The sequence below is a fragment of the Lutjanus erythropterus genome, chromosome 4, assembly GCF_056507025.1.
Source record: "Lutjanus erythropterus isolate fLutEry1 chromosome 4, fLutEry1.hap2, whole genome shotgun sequence".
NCBI classification, from domain to species: Eukaryota; Metazoa; Chordata; class Actinopteri; order Lutjaniformes; family Lutjanidae; genus Lutjanus; species Lutjanus erythropterus.
Genome location: NC_139320.1, coordinates 27,781,009 through 27,803,136, shown reverse-complemented (window position 1 = coordinate 27,803,136; position 22,128 = coordinate 27,781,009). Strand labels below are relative to the sequence as shown.

Here is a 22,128-nt window from a genome sequence, read left to right as displayed (position 1 = left end):
GTCAGAAGAAAATAATGTTTGGTCAAAGATATCACGATCAAGAATAGATGCTAACATTTTTAATCACTGGCCCCACAGGCCAACAAGCCCCAAAGTTTGGTGGCCAAAGTATAAAGGCAAATTAAGACAACTTATCACAGCCTCCCTTATCTGTAACACTTGCGTTGTCCACTTTTCCCATGAACTGTGATAAGCTGTTTCCCGAAGAATTTTGGCAGCATACCAACCAGCATATCATGTCCTTAGTCGTGTCATATTAGCCACTTAAACTCCTGCTTCCATCCACTTCTTTTGTTTTTTCATAGTCCGTCTTTTGTGTTTCTGGTTCTTTTGTAAGGATCACATCAGCAGTTAGAGCAGGCTGAGACTTTAGTAGCCCCGATATATCGGTAGCTAGCCGACAGCGAGGACTGTTTCCTGTTTTCAAAGAATGCTGAACTAAAAGGCGTGAAGGAGCTGGGATGAAACTGCAACATCGTATTGACAGTGGTTCACAGTATGAGGTAAAACTTAGTGGCCACTTACCTACATAAAATACCTGGTGGTTACAGAGTAATGTATTTTTTTGTGGCCACGGATCATTGTACCATGGTTAACGTCAAATGCTGATTATAGTTGATTTTGTCCATATCGGCCAGCCCTACTTGACACTGAATCAGCAACCCTCTCCTATTTAAATCTGCACAGATTTTGATGCTAAGCTTCAGATTTCTTTTACCATCTTCTTTAGATATTTAAACTGTTGCTCAGAGGTATTTTTTTTTTATCCCTTTCTTCTCTTTTAGTTGCAGCCCTGGTTGAACCATTGTGCAACATTTTGTTCTCCATGGACAAAACCCCAGTTCTGTTGTGTCTTTATTCTGTGCAAACCCTGCTCTATCCTGTATACTGACTGATACTCTGGCAGTCCCCCACTAATATGTGTGTGTACATGTTGTTGTTTTTTATTGTGTGTGTGTTTTTGTTTTGTTTTTCCTTTCATGCCCCTTGACCCTCCTGCTGGAAGAGGCAGTCTCCTGTTTTGTAAATATTGATGTTGACTGGCATTTTTGGACTGGAGTTCTGCAAATCTCCTCTCTCTTTTTTTGTTGTTCTGTGTAACGGTACTGGGTGCTTTTTCTCTATTGTATGTGTGTTTGTTTTATTGTAAATAAGTCAAAACAAAATTATTCCTCCAAAAAATATACAGAGAGTAATCCTCTCAGCCAGAATCAAGCTCTTTTGGCAGGTGATTTCTAAACTTCTGAACTGTAGTATACATCTCTATCTATCCATCTATCTATCTATAAGTCAACATTATTATGTCTATTAAAGGCCTGGTGCTGATGCCCCAGTCTCCCATCAGTCAGCAGTGAGGGCTAATTTGAGAGCTGGTGATATGAAAGAGCAACTCACTCTATCATACTGTCACCAGGTCATCGTGGGACGCACTAATTACTGGTCTCATGATGCTGGAGTCGATAGTTTGCCCAAGGCTCAGCTGCCAGAAGGTTTCATCTATTCAGGAAAGGACGATACACCGCTCAAGAGGCAGGAGGAGGGGAAGTTTGGAGTGAGGGTGGGGTGGGGGGCAGATAAGAGAGAGACAAAGGAGATAATTTGGAGACGAAAGATGAAGAAAAGATAAGTGTTCATCCTGACAGGGACACTTCACCTGTGCCAGTGAGACTGGTTAAATAATTGATTGTCAGGATTAGGTGAAGATCTGACTGTGATTTTCACCGTCCTGAAGGTCAGACTTATAATGACAGATAGATAATGAAATGCTTAATACGATATATGAAGACGAGGACATGAATAAGTTGTAGACCTTGGCCAAGTTCCTGGTGAAAGGTGGGTACGAGGTATGAAAATGAAATATGTCACAACCTTGAACAATGGATCAAATGTGTTTGTGAGGGAGTAGTGCTGACACAAATAGTCTGAAGCTTCATTCATAACTAAAAAAGATCAAAAAGATTATTTTCTCCGAGCAGTCCAAAAGTCCTCGACAAATTGCCGAAACGATTCACTGATTACTAAACTAGTTGGCAAATAATTTTCTTTCATACAACGAATAGATTGTTCGACTAATCATTGCAGCTGTATTCATAATGTTGACATTTGTTTTCTAAAATCAATATTTGAGTGCTGCTCCTTTTTTGGAATGTCTCTTCATGAAGTTTAAACCTGGAATTCCTGCACAGTTGCAGATAAAACTATGGTGAGGGTTCATTTTCCTGTCATTTATGGTCACCTCTCTGTCCTCTCCTCTGCAAGTTTGATTTGGGGTTGGTCTCGGCTCTCACACACAGACAGCAGAGCAGAAAAGCGGTATTTCCACCTGCTTTGACTAAAGTTGTTGTTTTACACAAACACAACCCGCTTGGTATCCTAATAGTGCTGAAAGGGTTAGAAACTGTCATAGAAACAAAACCCATATGCAAGTGCTTCATCCAAGCGCTATGGGAGGAGAAACCAGAGAAAAACACTATTTGAACACAAGCCCTTTTTGATGACATAACTAACAGTCCAAAACTTGGAGAATTTCACTTCACAATGATGTATAAACAAGGCAGCCACAAATCTTCACATGGATGAGAGCAACCCATCTGGGTACTTCTGCACTTGCATCATGCCCTCACCCCTTTTTAGGTGAAAACAACTGCTCTCATTCGACTGGCGGTCAATACAAATCCCAATGTCTTTGCCTGTTTAAATGCACAAAATAATAACATCCTCTGGCTAGTCAGGTGAACAACTATGCTACGTCTTTGCTGATCAATGATCGGTGTTGTTGCATAGGAAAAAAATCAAGAAAAAGAAGTGTCCTGCAATCTGCTCCCATCATAAATCTGTCATATAACTCCCCTTGCTGAATCTGTCAGACATCTGACTCTTTTTTATATTGTTAAGACATTTTATTTTGCTGTGTTGGTGCTGTTGAACCAAACTCCATTAAAAAAACAGAACTCTCTAAGACTTTTTTTGATTCACTTTGATCTGCAGACACAATCGGTAAACGTCAGTTACTCAGTATCAGTTACTCAGCGATGAAGCGTTAGTCAAAGGTGTGCATGGTCGTGGGTGTGACGTGTGGCTGCTCTCATCCACTGGAGAACCAGAGAAGGTCTGACACTGATAAATGAGTTGCAATTAGTTGATTATTGTAATTGTTGTTGAATCTATTGATCCACCACAGCGGTCTCGTTCATAGAGGGGTATTTGTGTGTGTGTGTGTGTGTACGCTCATTGGTTTTCATTTTTATTCCCTCCACAGCCTAAGAGAATTGCCAAGAATTGATGTTTTGATTTTTGTTCTTTTTGTCTCTCTTCGTGTGATAAAACGAGACAGTGCACGAACAAAATGGAAGATGTGAGCAGAGCTTAATTATATTAACATCTCATTTCCTGTGTGTACTCACCACACAGTCACATTTGATGGGTATCTCTGATTACCTGTCCGATCCAATGCTCCCTGTTGTCTTGTTAGTGTTGTGCTCGCTCTGCTACGGTGAAATGCCATGCAGCGGCAGATCAATACACACTCCTATGAGAAATCTTAAGGCCTAATAGAAAAGTCAGCCAAGTCTCAAGAGACAACTTGGATTCAGTGTGTGTTTTTCACTCATTAACAGCACATCATAAACCCCATCACGAAGCCAAGACTCGCTTGAAGCAAGTTGTTGATTACTTAAGTAGCAATAAAACACAGCATGTAAGCAGACAAGATTAGCTTAATGTAGAGAAAAGACAGAGAGGAGATAAGGGATGGGGATCCTTAAATTGTCGCACAGCTGGGCGAATTCATTTCGGCACAGATGGCAAAAAATTGCTTTGACATTCACGGCACATGACAAATTTGAGTGGAGATTTTAACATGAGGAACAGAATCGGCAGAGAGAAAAGACAGAGGGAAGTATGAGCAGATGAGTTGAACATGAGTGCGTCAGTGAACAGACATAAGAGACAGGGACCAGGACATAAATTAAACAATAAAAGACACAGAAATTAATATGCTGGGGGCACCCCTATAGCTCAGTCGGTAGGGCGTGCGCACCATGTATTGAGGCTGTTGGTCCTCTGCAGCGGCCGCCGGTTCGAATCCAGCCTGTGGCTCATTTGCTGCGTGTCATCCCCTGTCTCTTCACCCCCCTTTCCTGTCATGCCTTCAGCTGTCACTGTCAATAAAGGCACAAATGGCCAAAAAATAACCTTTAAAAAAAAAAAAAAAGAAATTAATATGCTAAAATAATTACCAAGAGAAAATAAACTATTTGGAGAAAGTGAACTGACTGCACTTCAGGCCTAGCAAGGATTACTTCCCCTATCTGTTGGGAGTGATTTTAATATCTGAACAATCCACTGTGAGCTTATGCTGTGATTTCTACATGGGATGATAAAGATTATTCAATGATCAATTAATCAGTCATGTAGAATTTGATTGATGAAGTTAAACCCAACCGATATACTATCAAACAAAGTTCTGAAATATAACAGAAATTATTTTTATGAGCCTGTTCTGCGTGTTAAATCATATTCAAGTATGTTTAATATGCAGGCCTTTACATCTTTATATGTTTCATAGGCTAAATAATGCTTTCAGAGAACATGCAATATGTTGCTATGGAGACAAAGCTTCGATGAAGGAGGGACTAAACGATTTTGGTATTATTTTGTATCAGCAAAATTTTAATGTTTGTAATTATTCGTCAGTATTACCAGCAAAGGAAGGTGATTATGATTTGCAGCCCTAATTTCTATGGTTTCTAACTTTGTCTGTTTGTATCCAGACTGACAGCGTCCTGCTGCCTCCTAGCAGCACTGTATAACACCACAGTTGAAAAACAGATTCAGAAAGAGGTTCAGAAAGAGGCTAAATTAGCATGACAAACTGGTGACATCGAGTGTGTCTTTATCCGTTCTGGTAATAAACTTGTAGTTACTCCTCAGTACTCTCAACAAGCCTGAAATTAAAGCAACGTTATGCAACTATTGTACATTAAAATAATAGCTTCAAAGTGACTTTAATGGTAAACTGACTTGCAGTGGGGGGAATGGCATCTCTTTCATTCCCACACTGGCCCCAGATTCCTGTTCTTGCACTATGTAATTTGGGTTGTAGGTATGATCTCCTGCAAGAAGTTGCAAAGGTTATCATTTCATTGGCATTTTTTAGACCGAAACCAATACAGATTTTAAAGGGGGGAAATTCACTGATTACTGATATGGTGGTGGATACAGCGATTTTTTGATCTGAAATGAGAATAGACATTTTCTGTGTGGATTGTGCGCAGATTTTATACTGATATGACTGTGAAAATGTACCTAGAAGGCTGATTTCTTCAACAAATAACTTTATTATGGAATATTTAAACATTGTTCAACATTTTAAATATAGAAATAAACAGAAAATAAACAAACAACAATAAATAGCTAAATAAACATTAGCTTCAGTAAAATCTTGATACTGCCAGTCAAATAGGGGCAATTTGTAAAACAAGAAGCAGCAGCCTGTTCTGCATTTACAATGGCCAGTGAGCTCCTCTGGTCCTCATAAATGTTCTCCACTGTGCTAAATCTGAAACACCCCAAACATCATTTTCTGCATCATATGTTCTCCATAAAAAGCTTTATATCGGTGCATATCAGAAACAACATACCAATATGTCTGTGATACGGACGTCACGGTCCATAGTAAATGTTGGATTATCTTAGCTTTAGTCGTTGGCGAGAGCTGTGTAAAATAAATGCTGCAAAACAGGCGCCAAGCTGGCCTTCTTGCGGTTATACTCTTGGGTCATATTAGCTGGCATGTTATGTCTTGTGTTGTTGCACTCGCTTGATGTTTGGCTGTGCTAGCCAAGCTGTTGACTCACTACTTTTTGATCATAGGCCGATTCCAAATCCTTCAGCTTGTCAACAAATGCACCTGTACAGCTTTACATTTAGGCATTTAGGACCTTTAATCCTCTTGACAAACCTCAACTCACCCTACCAGTTCCTACAGAGTTTATCAGTTTCAGTTCTGCTCACCCCAACCCCAAAATTACAAAAACATCAGGACATGCTTTTGAATTTTATTGTCAGCTTGGCTCTCACTTATAGCAACTCATTAAAGCATTATCTAGTGACACACTGTGCTAGTGAGTAATATACAAAGTAGGTTACAAATGTCCTGCGTCACCGGTGTCTCTGCCAGAAACTAATCTGACAGTGGCACATTTTCTCTGCCCAACCTCAATCTTAATTAACAGTGGAAAAAAAACACATAATTGACCCCTGCAGCTGCATTTACACTTCAGGCTGCATGTAGCCAAACCTCTGCGTGAGTTTGCTGTGACGTTTACAAATTGTCTCCCAGACTCATACTTCCAGCTTGAACTGTCCCAAACTGTTTTCAATTTTTATGTGTAGACGATGAGAAGTTGCAAAGATATTTCACTGGATGGACAATGGATGGAAAGTGACAATACAAACACTGTGTGTGTCCACACACACAAGAGCAACAAGGGGGTTGACTGATGGGAAAAGAAGTGTGAGCTTGTTAGTTTTAGTTTGGGAACATACTGCCAGGCCAGCAAGATTCCCGAACACACATCATTAGGGCAAAAATGAAAAACACCTTCTCAAACACACACTCTTGCTGCCTGTTGGCGCCCTCAGAAAGTTGTGTCTGGCTTCATCGCGTTCTTCGACCCCACAGGAGCCCCTCATTAGAGCACCGGCTCCCTCATATAATTATTTGGAGCAAGCAACTTGTATACTGCAGCAGTTTTGTGACAGTGCTGAAATTTCAATGGTGTTTTTATAGTAAAGGTTGTATGAATGTTAGTGCGAATATAGCTGTCAGTCTCAGTGATGTGTTTGGTTTTTGTGCCTGGAGGCTAAACTTTTGTCATGATATCAGCCAAATGAAGGATTTGTTTTCATTCTCAGTACAAATCCAGGCTGTACAATCCATAATCCTCTAAATTTGTTATTTTAATTATTGAAAAGATTTTAAAAGAGCTGAATTACAATGCAAACCCAAATTCCAAAAAAAAAAAAAATGGGATGTTGAAGCTTTCAAAGTGAAATTCTTTCTCATTCTTGCTTTATTAACAACTTTAGGCATTCAACAGTCCAGTGTCCCTGTTGTTTTTGTGTTTCATAATGCATCACACATTTTCAATAGGAGACAGGTCTGGACTGCAGGCAGGTCAGTCTGATATCTGAACTCTTTTATTACGAAGCCACGCTGTTGTAACATAATGCACAATGTGTCTTGGCATTGTCTTGCTGAAATAAGCAGGGATCCCATGGGTACCAACACACCCCCATGCCATCACATGCTGCTATCTTTTGAAGTTGGCACCAGGAAAGATCTGGATGGTCCTTTTCCTTTTTAGCCCGGAGGACATGACATCCATGATTTTCCAAAAATAATCTGAAATGTGGACTCGTCAGACCACAGCACACCTTCTCACTTCGTTTCAGTCCGTCTCAGATGACCTCGAGCACAGAGGAGTCTGCAGCGTGTCTGGATTATGTTGATATATGGCTTTTGCTTTGCATGATAGAGTCTTAACTTTCATTTGTAGATGCAACAACAAACTGTGATAGTTTTCCAAAGTGTTCCTAAGACCATGAAGTGCCCTTTACACAATTATGAGGGTTTTAATGCAATGCTGCCTGAGGGGTCAAAGGTCACAAACACTCACTGTTGATTTTCAGCGTTGCCCTTTATGTGCAACGGTTTCTCTGGAGCTTCTGAATCTTTTAATCATATTATTGATTGTAGATGTGAAATCCCTAAATTTCTTGCAGTTTTGTGTTGAGAAACTCTGCTCTTAAAAGGTCAGACTATTTCCCCACACAGTTTTTCATAAAGTGGGGATCCTCACCACATCCATACTTGTGAATGTCTGAACCTTTCAAGGACGCCCTTTAAGCGTTGAACAACTTTCCCCGTCTTTTGTTGCCCTTGGTCCAAATTTTTTGAAACGTGCTGCAGCTGTCAAATTCAGAATGAGTGTATATTTACAAAAAACAACAAATGTTTTTTTTTTTTTGTTTTACACTGCAACCCAACTTTTAACTTTTAAATAGGGTTGTAGAACGGCTAAAGGTGCCAGATCTTGTTATTCAAGTGCAAAAGTGACAATGAGTAACTCAAGTGGGAATCACTCGCTTGAGTTCAGTGTGTTTTATTGTCTTTGGTCTGCTGTTCTGTTTGCACTGCTGCAGTGTTGGCTAACTGATAACCTGCAGATAGTGCTAAAGTGTCGAGACTGAACAGCCAAATCAATAGGCTGCTCAAGGCTACAACATTATTACTTCCAGCCACTGGCAGTCTTGTATGCACATTTCTAACAAAATAAGTTGGGCCATAACTTATTCTGGTGTGGGTGTGGTGTATGCTCTTATTTCTGCACCATCAGCACCATGATGCAAACGCAGAGAAGAAAGAACATAAAAAGGGAGAGAACATAAATAAGTTGCCTCTGCTGCTTAACGGGAAAAACAGTCAGATTAAATGCATATTTTCAATGAAATTTTAATGAATGTTTTTTTTTTTTAATAGTCTTTGTAAAACTTTCAACAGTTCTGCTCCAGCTCCTGCTTAAAAGTTGTTATCTAGAGCTACATGATACCTGTGCAGAATGATCCTCACAAGGGAGGAAGATGGTTACACAAGGCAGAGTCTGGAAGAATCATCTCTCTACAGATCAACCGATGGCTGATAGATATTTGAGAGTTAAAAAAATATTATTTTCATTTATCACAAATATGGTGTCATCAGAAGTCTCCATGGTGGAGAGCAGGTCGTATGGCTCACGTGTGACCGGCGGCACCTGAAGTAGCTCAAAGTTCATCTAGACCAACATTTTTTTTTCCTGTTTAAAGGGTCCGATCAAGGGTCTAAACCATGGTGTCCCACCTTTTTCCCTTGGAGCCCCCTCTACTCGTATCTAAGAAAAGTTAAGCCCCCCAAACTTGCACACACGGCTCACAACAGTATTTACTACTGCTTAGTGGTAACTACAGTATTTTTGAGTGAGGAAAAAATACTATCTTTTTTTAAACTAGTTTTGTATACAGACTTTTGTATAAATAACGATTTTAGTGCAAATCTAATTTTGACAGCCTCAGACTGGACAAAGTCTTGGGGACCCCCTGTGATTTTTGTTGCCATCCTCAGGAGGGGCTGGACCCCAGGCTGAGACCCAATGAAGGACAGGTAGTGTCTCACAAATAGTGATTTGTGACACTGGGCTCTATAAAACAAACAAACAACAACAACAAAAAAAAAAACTGACGACTTGATTTGTTTTTTTTATTTTCTATTAGTACCTCTTAAATTTGATTATTTAAGATTTGTAGTGTAGCTATGTGTTGGGAGGGATATTTTGCAATTGAAAAACAAACTTGTCAGTACATTCTTATAGACAAACTATATAAAACATATGACGATGAAAACAATATCATTGCCCATTGCAATGAATGATATTTCTGTATTTCTGTATTTCTGCTTCAGCAAAAAAGCCAAAATTAAAAGGATGTGATATGATTACTATCACTGTATGGCCTGGCTCAGGTTAAATATGAATGAATATTGAGAATGAATGCCAGAGAATATGACTGTGCCATCCTTGGAAAAAAAAAGCCTTACACTGCTGGGAAGTAGCAGGGTCCTGTTTGGGGGTTGATAAATTATGTGGTATTGGCTCAGTGAATAGACCCGTTAACGATACCCAGTATTCAACGCAGATTTCAAACTGACTGAAACAGAAAATACAGAAAACTTCTGATCTGATCTATTGAACCTTATTCTCCACCACAATTATCAAAGCACCAAATGTGTATTGTAGTTTATTTCCTTAAATTTGTCGCTGATCTCTATCTGAGATCAATTATTGTCAGGAGATAATATAGGCCACACATCTGGACTCTGCTGTCTCCCTCATTATCTGCTGTTAAAGTGTCCTTCACTAAGGAGCTTAGCCCTCAAATGCTGCTATACGCTGCTGGCCGACAGATAAGACTGCGTTTGCACTGGGCAGTTCCCAGGTGTGGATCTGTGTAAGTGTGAGCAGCTGCTGAATAAGACCATTCAGAATGAAGGTTAAAGAAAGTAACAGCTGCAATAGCTGGGAGCAGTGGGATCCCAGTGGAAGCTGGCCAGCGGCGGAGCTCTTGTTACCAGGTAATGCGGGACAGAGATGTGCTCTGGATTATGAATGAGAGGATGTGTGCAGATATTCCCGTTTGGGGGCTTCATGTGTGAAGAGGTGCTTCGTGAATGCTAACCTCGCCTGTGGGAAGCCTTTCTCCTGTTCTGCCTTTATAACAGGACATTTAGGATGAGAGAGGCATGTAATGGGACACACAAGCGGACGGATGAGGTGTGTGTATTCATGTGTGTGTGCGTGTGGAGGTGGGATGAGGCCTGACAAATGAGCTGATCACCTGTTCAAACCAATTAGCTTGCGCCCCCGCAGTGAAATGAAAATAGAATACAACTGAGTCTCAACTTTAGTTGCCTTCAAAGGTCAGGGCTCTCTCTTATCTCTACGATCTGAGTTGGAGACAATTAATTGTGCTGGCCTAATTTTAGGGAGTCTAGGCACTGTTTAAAAGAAACACAGGATAAACTGCACTAGACAGCAAATTCAAGTACAATTTTTACTGCGAGGAGGCAGAATAAATTATCAAAACAAAGACCAAAAGTTCCTCGTCTGACTATTTTTTTTTCTAGGAGTACAGTGTTTTAAGCTCAAAGGCAAGATAAACTAAAAAAAGGGGACTTCAGAAGTAGAATACATGCAATAATGAAGAATGGAAACAATTTTTTACAACATTCAAATATCATCAGGCTTAGCAGTTATAGATGAAATGCACAGCTGAGTCCCTTAATGCCCACAGCTCATTTAAACAAGCTCACAGCCACAAACAAATTAAAAAGATCATACTACAGCGTGATGAGAGTTGTGGCATAGAAAACAGAAACTATGAAATCATAATGCAGCAGCCACACCAGCATTTTCAGATTTGACACACACTACAGGTTAATAAAATTAGGTTTTTATGTTTCTGGAGAATCTATTTCATGCAACACAAGACGTGGCAAGGCATGAGGTGACAATAGAAATGAATATAACATGATGTAAACAAAGGGCCACTGCAGTGGGGTGTCAGGTTCAAGGCAGTACGCTGAAAGAATGAAGAGACTGAGAGGTGATGGAGATCATTTTAAATTCAATTACATTCAAGAATAAAACTAATGTTACAACAACCAATTAAAATACAGCTGATCTCAAAGTTGAATTTAAGAGCTTGCAGAGTTTAAACGGTAATTTTCCACTTGAGACACCTTCTAATGTCACTCAAGTCAGATCTAATCTGAATGTTAATACAGATACATGTAGATACAAAAGATTAGGCTCACACAGTGTCACTGTCAAACCCTCTTGTTGTCATTTACAATTGCGTCTACAGTGATGAAAATAAATGAAAAATGGACTGTTTGCTGAGAGGAGGACATTTGTCACGCAGGTGCTGCCATGAATGAATTATTTTCTCCAAATGATTCTCTATTTGCTATGACGGCCATGCCGTTTGCTTGCACAACTGTCAAGTAAGTAAATTTAAAGAGAATATTGCAGGTCACAAACCATCTTGGTGGGGTATTGCCGAGACACTGTGCTCCAGGAGAGATGCAACCCCACCAAAAAAAGCATAATATGTTAAAGCAAAGGTGCAACACAGTCTCCGGGGAAAAGTAATCTCAGACTATTAGAACAAAATAAGTAAAAAGAGGCTTTAAACTCAGCCTTGAAAAATCTCAGTCAATTAGGTGTTCTCAAATTCTGGTGAGGATGTTTCCATCACTTACAGGCAGGAGGAGAGAGGCTGGATCTACTGCTGCTGCAGCAGCTGTCACTACTACAACTACTACTGCCCCTGTTATTATCACTGCAATCACACCTTGCACTGAATAATTAACTAAAGCGGCAATGATTAGTCAATTAATTGATTAGCTGGCAACTACTTTGACGGTCGCTTAATTGTGTCAGTCAAATGTCAAACACTTGGTGTTTCCTGCTTCTTCAATGTGAGGATTTGCTGCTTTTCTTTGTCATTTTTGACACTGATTGAGGAGTCTTTGGGTTCTGGACTGCAAAAGCAAATTGGAGACGTCACTGTAGGCTCCGGAAAACTGTGATGAGCATTCTTCATTTTTCCAGTTTTTCATAGACTTAACAATTAATTGCAAAAATACTAGGCAGATTATTCAACAGCGAAAATAATGGTTAGTTGCAACCCTGTAATTAACGCAGACTCAGGTGTGTGTGTCACCATGACAACCACAGCTCAGGCAGCCACAAGGTGCCCCTTCCCATTCTATTAATACCATGTCCGCCACATGACCGGCATAGGGTCCATGTGGTTCAAAGCCCACCATTTAGGACACTAATGACATCTATAAGGACTCTACATAAACCCTACAGGGTGTTTGCATAACAGCTGTGTTGGTGTTTGGCACAGAATAACTGTTCCCCACGGTTCCACTCTGGGGCCTCTTTAGTTCAATAACTGCATGCTCCCACTAGCTCAGTTCATGGAAAACAACAAAACATGCTACCATAATTATGCAGATGACACACAGATTTATGTAACCATGTCTCCAGGGGACTATAATCCCATATAAGCACTCAGTAGTTGTATTGAACAAATCAACACTTGGATGTCTCAGAATTTTCTTCAACCAAACAAAGATAAAACTGAAGTCATTGTTTTTGGAGCAAATCAAGCCAGAAATCCTGATGTTGTCGTGAACTCAGACATGAATTTCAACAGCCACAGTAAGATAATTACAAAGTCAGCCTACTATAACCTGAAGAATATATAAAGAATGAAAGGTCTTAATGTCTCAGCAGGAGTTGGAAAAACGTCCATGCATCTTAGGTCTACATGACGCTGTCTTTAGAGGTCTCTCAGGTCTCTTTATAAACCACTGCATGATTGAGGGCCAAAATACATTTCCAATCTGCTGCTACATTATGAACCATCCAGACCTCTCAGGTCATCTGGAACAGGTCTACTTCCTGTCCCCGAAGTCGAAACTAAACATGGAGAGGCAACATTCAGTTTCATATCTGGAAGAAACTCTGCAGATCTGCTGCAACTCTAAGTTCTTTTAAATCAAGGCTGAAGGCTTTTCTGTTTACCTCTGCCTTTCATTGAACCAAATCTAAGGCTTTTAAATAATAACTAAAACTGCAGCGCAACTTTTTAAATTTCAAATTTAATTCCTTTAATTGTGTTGAAACATCTTTTTATATTACTTTATATTCCTGTTTTACATTTTGTCTCGATACTCTTGATGCTTTTTATGTTTTATGTAAAGCACTTTGAACGGCCTTGGTGTTGAAATGTGCTGCCTTACACAGGTTTGAACTTATTTGGCAAGTCTAAAAACAACTATATCATCAAGGTAGCTTACAATCTAACCTGCTCAAAGGTAAACTCACAAACTAAATCCCTCACCAACAAAGGAACCAAGAAACTTAGTTGATTCATTTACTGTAAAAGTCAATAATTCATACAGTTTGACAAACAGAAATTTGCTTGCACGCCAAAAAGGACCCTGAAGTCCTTAAATAATAAAAAAGTAACTAAAAAAAGGTATTTTAGCTCTAGGGGTTCACAACTAAAAGTCTGGTTCCTGGAATGAACCAAAGCGAAGATGATATATTATAAGAGACATGTACCTTGAAGAGAAAACATTTTTTAACCGTTGAAACAACGCATACAGTGGTGCCCTTCTGTGATTAGTTCAACTGGTGTTCACACCAGAAGTGAACTGCCCCAGAGTTCAATAGTGATCTGAGACCAGCCCTTCAAGGTGGACAAGAGAGCAACCGTTTGGTTCAGATCAGATTCAGAGTCTAAGGCGGTAAATGCTTCAGGGTTTGGTTCAACCAGATGAAACGAGGCTGGTGCGAGCCCACCGTTTGTCAGAGTAATCAGGATATTTAATAGGATTCATTGTGGCTTTCTACTTTAGATAAAACAAAGAATTATAAATGACACATAACTTGAGAAAAGTTTAGCTCTGAGTTTGACTATCAGGTTGTTTGTTCAGCCTGTTCCCTTGATGTGAAAACTGGTGGAGCGCCAGAAAAACACGCGAGGAAGAAGCTGGTGATTCGCTTTCATTTGAAATATTCATGTCTGGGTCTGCTGAACTAATTCAATACAAATTTTTCCCATTAAACTGTCATTTAATTCTTCTTGTTTCCTTTCAGTTGGGGATACAGCCAGCCAGTATTTCTGAGACATTACTGCCCTTATATCAAATCATAACTTGGTAGATTTAAGGAACTGCAGATGATGTCTACGCAGTAGAAGATGTTTTTATTGTTGGAAGCTTGCGCTTCTGGCTCATTTGCTTTTAGGAAACTCATTAACAAGGAGAAATGTGACAGGTTTTGCTATTAGAGAGGTTTACTCCAGACACACTTCAAAGCTTAGTGTAGAAAAATTACAGGAAAATAGACAGCGACGGAGAAATAAAGAAAAAGGAATCTGGTGCAAAGATAAAGAGTAACAGATATAAGATAAGACATTAACTGAGAAGTGAAAGGAAAAAAAAACAATCACATATAAAGCACACAGTGCTGAACCCTACCTTGACCTCAACGAAGTCCGGCTGGCCCAAAGCAATGAGCTCCGAGTAGGCCTGCATCTCCTCCACGTTCCAGGCCTTCACCAGCGTCAGTCTGTACACCGTCCTCTGTCTCTACATGGACAGACAGAGGAAAGAGTGAAAAAGTGAGGCTATAAACATACTGTTGTAGTAATATATTGTGTTGTATTATAGGTCTATTTTTCTATATTCCCCTCTGGAACAACCACATTCTATAAAGACATTTTATTTTTTGATCAATGTTCACATACAAGTGTGAATGTAAAAAAAAAACAATGCATGAGGTGCTAAACAACTTGCTTGACAGATTCTGAGGCAACACATCTTCAGAATATTTTTGAGAAAATTTAAACTTCTACCTTCTTTCATCTTTATAACTGAATTCACAGTTTCTTGAGTACTTTTATAAACCAGATTTAGACAGGTGTTACAACAGTGAGCGCTGCCATAAGCTGGGTGTTTGGTGTTTTGGATGTGGTGCTCCAATCATCATCTCAACCACAGCTGCAACTAACTTCTTTTCAGAATCAATCTGTTGATTATTTTCTCGACTAATCGATTAGATGTTTGGTCAATAAAATATCAGAAAATGTTGAAAAATGTTCATCAGTGTTTCTAAAAGATGACGTCCTCAAATGTTTTGTTGTATTCACAACTCAAAGATATTCAGTTTACTGTCAGAGAGAGAAACCAGAATTAATCACATTTGAGAAGCTGAAATCAGAGTTTTTAAATTTAAAAATGACTCAAAATGATTAACTGATTATCAAAATAGTTGGGAAATAATTAAATAGTCGATTAATAATCAATTAATCATTGCAGCTCTAACCTGAACTGTAACAACTCAACAAACAGAGCGAAAAAAGGTTTTGTGTGGAAATAAAAAAAAAAAGATCAATTGGAGCTCTTTGACATGAACATGTGCTGTACGTGTTGTTCAAGACAAACATTCTTTAATATTCTTTAGTACACACTGGTATAAAATCACTAGTTATTGCCTCAGAGATTTTTGCTCACAGTTATGCTGACCATTTATCTGAAATCCAAACTCTTCTGCGCTCACCTGCTTGTCTTTTATTTTAAATCAAAGGCCTTGGCACTTTGTTGTCGCCAACATCTGTCCTCGACAGGAAACACAGCAACTCACAGATGTTCTGTCAACCACCTACTTTGTCTGAATTATAACAGAGCGGTTAGGGGAAGGTTTGCATGTTTGCTAATGCTCTGACAACTGCTGTGCTGCAGCAGAATGGCATATGTTAAGGACTTCCCAAGCCTGTATGAAGGATGAGGATCAGGGCCAATCCCAGCATTTTCTCAGGGAATTCCACAGAATAGTGTCAGTATCTACTATACAACACCTCCTCCAATTACATTTCCAATACTTTGTTTACTTCAGCTGTCAAAAATGTTCCATCACGCATCTGAAAGGGAACCAGGAATTGCACAAAATAAAAAAAAAGCAGCCAGCACCATCAAGTAAGGCAAGCAAGCTATGTGAACAGAATCACACTGAATTTAACATGTTTTTTTAAAAAAGCTAAAATTTCAAAGTGCACCAGACTTCTAAAGTGCTGCTTTTATAGTTCAAAATTACACTATAGGATTCGGTTCAAAATCAAGCTTTCTTTGCTGCATCCACACACACACAAACATTACACAAACATTACACAAACCCTCGGCTGTATTTTCTCAGTGCACTTCAAATGTCAGTAGGTTTAAAGTAACAATCTCTAACATCACTGTTTCGTTCCCTTCAGTGGCCCTTATAGTAGCAAGTAGTAATTGCAGGTGTGTTTTTGGACCTCACTTCTCAGAGATCATCAGTTACTTTTACTCTCTGAGACTCTGTCATTCATTTCTTTGTTACTCATCTGCGATGTGAAAGCTTTCCACACAGTCAAAAAAAAAAGTATGAGTGTGCATCGGTAAGCACAGATAAAATATGGGGCTCAATGTGGGCTGATAGAGGAGTTGAGTGCAGCCCAAGTGTTTATTTGCATACAGAGCAGGGAAGCGAGATCTGATCACAAGCGGTCACTCAGGATGCATCTGGAGACGGATCGCAACGTCAGGTGTGAACTCCCGCTCTCAAAGCTGTCCACTCCTCATCAAATCACCCAGGACTCTTTAATTCCAGCTCTGAACAAGCTCACTGATCTTCTCTTTGTTCGCTCAGCAGACCAAACACTGCTGGGTGTTGGAAAATATGTCATTAACTGTTTATGACTATAATAGCACATTGTTATACCTATTATAACAATGACTATGTCAGCAGGTACTGCAAGCTTTAGATTATGAAGGTTTTTAACAAATTTTAAAATTGAAGCTGTGAATTATTGTCTGGGAGTGTTTTCTAGCACAGAGCAAGTTATAAATTAAAAAAATTAAAGCAGACCAAAACATTTTAGGAACTGCACATATTATATAGAAATTAAATACAAAAAATGAAATTATAGAGTGAGTGGAAATAATTTTAAGGTTTTTCTGGACGTTTTGTCCCACAGACAGATTTGGATTGAGGTCAGACGAGAGAACCTCATCTGGATGCCGCTCTTATATGTCCTTTCCCTAAATAAAAGTAAATAAAAGTAGTGAAAAAAGCCCTCTCACAGTTCAGCTATTGTTGCTGCTGTGCGGCAAGAGAAAGAGGATTATTGAGAATGTGATGGAGAGGAAGAGCGACCAGGAAAGACAAGCACGGGAGATGAAAGACGGGGACTAGTGAGGACAGAGGACATGAGAAATGGAACAAGTAAATGACAATAGGAAAAGGAGTGAGCACTCTCTCGCCCCCCTCTCCCTCTGGAAGGTTATCTTTAACACTAGGTCCTTTCAGCCCAGTAGGGAAGTAGATAATTGGCCGGTGGAAGCAGAGAGGTGAGCCGCCTCTATTCCAAATCCGACACAGAGGCACAACTCTATCAATCCCCCAGCACACCGTCTGGGAGGCCAGGTGGAGGAGAGGAGAGGAGGAGAGCTGTCAGACGGAGAACAGAGAGGGATAAGCGCTCAGGAGGGATGGAGATAGAGCCCACCATGAAATGGAGACTTAGGAATACGGAGCTGAGACAGGGCGACAGCGGGGTGGTGGGAACAGAAAGAGAGAGGTTTATTTTTAGAAACTGGCAACTTGCACACAGACGAACCATATTGTCACACTGCGAGTACACAAACAACCCTCTGGGGTAAACGCAATCATATTGATCAATAATGCTGAATAATCATAAACAGTGTATGCTTGTGTTGTTTCATAAAACTTATAAATGCTTTAAATATTGTATATCAAAGCTAATATTTGCATAACAAACCCTTGAGTCAAAAAAGTTTAATAAAATATGCAACATACACATCCAGTTCTCTCCATTTCATTTCATCCATGCTTGAATATGCCAAGGATCAAACCATGTCCTATCACAAATATGACCATAAATTATCGCGACCACTTCCGCTTTATCGCCGCCATGTGCCGCTGTGAAATACATCAGAAGAAGGACCACAGTAGGAAGAGCCACTGAAGGATCAAAGGCCAAAACTGTTATTCAAATTATCCCTCTTCAAACACATCACACTTTAAAGGATACGTAATATTTTCATGGCAGAAATTGATTCTGGAGAAAAGCTGTGTACAGTATATGAATGAGACCTGTGCATTCGATTGTTGTTGCTGACATTTTCACAATACAGAGTTGTGTCATCCTCAGTTTGACTAGTCTCGCATTGCCAGACTTATCTCCAAAGCACTGTGTCAGAGCTGGAGAAGGGTCTGACTGCACACATTATCATTCTCCTATAGAGGAAAAAAAATACACTCTGACTGTTTGTATTTCTTTAAACTGATCACAATCATCTTGGGCTGTGCCAAGCCCAGGATGCAGCGACGGTGCTCCTGCAAAACAGTGTCAGGGTGAACTTGTTTGAATCCATGTGGCGAGCCCTGGCAGAAAATTGCCTACATCATCTTCATACCATTAATGACCTAGCTCAGAGGTTGTTGTTTCCCGAGATGAAGCTAAAAGATGCTGAAATAAGCGTCCACTGGAAGGCTTATACCCACAGAGAATATCCAGAAAGTCAGACTACAGTAGGACTTAGATTTGGTTCGCGCCTGAGAATGCTGAGCCTGGAAACCTTGATATAATTAGACATTTGACAGCTTCTCTGACAGTATTCAAATACTCCAGGGAGGATGCGGTGTGCAGTATTTGCCAGTGATCCAGCATGACTTTCCTGTCACTCATCTGCCCTAAAACTGGATTATATAACCTTTATTAAATCAGGGGATACACTTTAAAACAAAACTGTGATAAAACAGTACATAAAGGATTTCAAAGAACATAAAAACATATAATCTCAGCACTTAAAACAGTGGGATGATTTAAAATATTATTTCTAAATTACCACATTGTTGGCAACTAACAAGACTGTCAAGTTTTAAAGTTTACTGCAGCTTATTCCAAGTGTCGGGAGCATGGAATTCGAAACTCCAAACTCTGAGGTGACTTTGGGTACACAGAGCAGGAGACGGAGTTTGGTCAGTGCCGACTGATGCGACCAGGAGAGATGAAAAAGAAGGTGGAAGTTTACCAGTGAGGGCTTCGTAGATGAATAAAAAGCAGCGCCTGTTACGTCTCTCTGAGAGAGAGAGAGAGAGATCCAACTAACCTTCTCATACAGGGTGCAATGATGGGTACCGTAGCCATCATCAGCAATAAAAACGAAGGACAGAGTCATAAACGGAGTCCAAAGGTTTGAGGGTACAAGAGACAGCATGCCTATAAATGACATCGCCTTTTATAGGCATGCTGCCTCTTCTACCTTAACCATAGTGACTTAGGTGGTAGGAAACAATCGATATTATTGTACCCTGAACTACCAGCATCCTAAATTAGATATGTTCGATGTCTGCCGGTTGTTTGAATGTAGGTTTTTTGTTAATGGTCAGATAGAAAATATGACAAAGTCAGAAGAATGCCAAACACTATAGATGTCAAATATATACACATATATATTTACAATATACAGTAATTAGTCTAACTAGTCTAGTTGTAAAGTCTGAGGCTGAAGTCCTCCCCTCATTGTACTTGCTTAGTTTCTCTCAATGCCTGGATGTCTGTGGGACCATGATTATGTTTTTTGATCCCATAAATATTTAGCAATTGAGCCAAGTCAGTCTAATATCACTGCTTAATATAACTTCAGACTACACCGAATGCATAAAAAAGTTTTGCCCAAAGGCATTTATTGGATTCTGACTCTGAGAAAGTGAGAAAAACAGCAAAAATTCCCAATACTGCATCTCTAAACTATCTCTATAACCAAATCACACACATTTATGCTATTCTGTGTGATCTCATTTTAATAACCGATGTAATACTTTTTTCGCTTCTATTTGCAGGGCATCTACTGTTTTGAGACTTCCTGGGTGATTGAGGACGTGTGCAAACAGTTTAAAGTCTATAAAATGTGGTGATGATTGGATCCTTTACTGTAACAACCTTAAAAACTACCACAGACTTGGCACAGCGCTGACAGAAATTTAACATCTTAACTTCACAAAGGCAGTATTTACTGAAAAGCTTTTGATTCATTTGATTCTAAGACACTCCTGTTGTTCCACTCACCCCTGTAGTTACCTCATATTGATATTTGCTTGTTGGCGTGTGGCGAAAATGGGGATCAAGATGCAATCAGAGTGCAATGATCCATCGCTGATGATTTGCTTCAAGCCGTGCAGTCACCAACACCTCAAACTGAGCGGTAATGAATTTGTCCATTGTTTGCTAAAGCGTTAAACAAGAGGAAGCCGACCCATTACAGATAGGTGTAATAGAGGCTCCCTCTGAGAGACTTCACAGCCCACATCTCCCTCAAGGTCGTTCTGCCGGTGCACCCGAGAATCGCCCCCCCCCCCACACACACACACACATTGGCTTTTTAGGAAACACACTAACGGGGAGAATCGATTTACACAAGCAGTCTGATGCAGGCCGTGATAATGGACTCTGCTAAAGAATGATGAAAAGTGCACAAGATTATGGGGTACACTTATTAAACTGCTACAGGGGTATCTAGACACAGATCACACACTTAACAGAAAGTACACCTCTGGTTGTTTTTATTCTTGTGGTGGCAGCAGTGGCATTACTGACTCTGATAGCAAAACCATTATAAAGTTTCAAGAATCAATAAAAAGCCTCACCAATTTAGAAAATTGTTAAAGGAGCAATATGTAGCAACTGCACACATGAAACTGAGTACTGCAACCCAAATAATGAGTTGGAGTTATAAACTGTATACGAAATAGGTTGAAATCCTATTTATTGTAAGATCCATGGTTAAAGCGAGGTGTTTCCTGCCTCCCTAGACTCAGGGAAGCTCAGGCAGGCTGCAGGAACACTGCAGGAGTGCAGGATGCTCACAACACCAGAATTTGACAATAACGGACGACAGCGACAACTATAAGTTGCTCAGGTGCTTATAAATGTGAACTGTCTGTCACTGTAAAGGTGAATACCGTGGCTGGAGCCTGGATGATGCATTTTTCCTTGATCTCTGATGGTCATTTAATGATTTATTACAGCACATATATTACAGATTTGTCCTTTAAATGGTTGAAGTGGCTATATCTATTGGCATTCTTGCTGCTTGAATTTGGTAAATACAGAGCACATCTCAATCTGCGCTTCCTGAGAGGACTCAGTCAGGCATCAGCTGTTTTGATTCATTCAAGACAAAAAGATGAATCTGCACAGGAGGTAAGAATCTGTCTCCTCCAACAGTCTGACAGCGAGTTTGGAGATAAGGGATTACTTTTGTTAAAAATCACCACCACAGTGCATTTCTATTCACAGTTTTTGTAAGAAATGAACTTGTGTTGTCAAGATCTTCAGTTGTTCTGGAGCTTCGGGACATTTTCATGGCAGGGTGAGACAGAACTGTTAAAAAGTGGAGTGTACTTTAGACAAAGTTTCTTTTCTATTAGCCTTCCCGTCACCAATCGCCCACGTCTGGTGATGCAGAGAAAAATAAATTCTCTGCGTCCCCAGATCTGAGTCTGATTGTTTGTTCTTATCAGAGCTAAAGGTACATCTGACAAGCATTTAAATAAGGTACTGTGGAGGTGAGCAGCATCCCTCGTCTGGTTATCAACGCCCATATTATAACACAATCTGTCAAAGAAAGCCAGCATGCACCCTGAGCATTTCTCTGCGAGCTGAGAGAACAAGAAACCATGACAAAAAATAAACTCTTAGAGAGTACAAAGCCACAAAATATCAAGATGATGCTTTCCAGTTATGGCCGGTAGGAGAAAACTCTGGCTTGTTTTCCCATGTCATGCCACTCAAAGGTCACAAACATTTCACCCCAAGCACTCTGTCACATCCTCAGGTGTCAAGGAAATGGCCTTTTCTATTTGGGCTCTGGCAAGATAAACAGTGTGCGCTGCAGCT

At 39.9% G+C, this 22,128-nt stretch overlaps 1 protein-coding gene across 1 annotated transcript in view; it reads right to left on the bottom strand.

Moving 5' to 3' along the window:
- Positions 1-22,128, bottom strand: part of tyw1 (tRNA-yW synthesizing protein 1 homolog (S. cerevisiae)) — a 103,872-nt gene that overhangs the window by 25,782 nt on the left and 55,962 nt on the right. Inside the window, exon 14 of the mRNA XM_084717502.1 lies at positions 14,657-14,767. Coding sequence (XP_084573628.1) covers positions 14,657-14,767 — 111 coding nt within the window. The remainder of the gene's footprint in view (positions 1-14,656; positions 14,768-22,128) is intronic.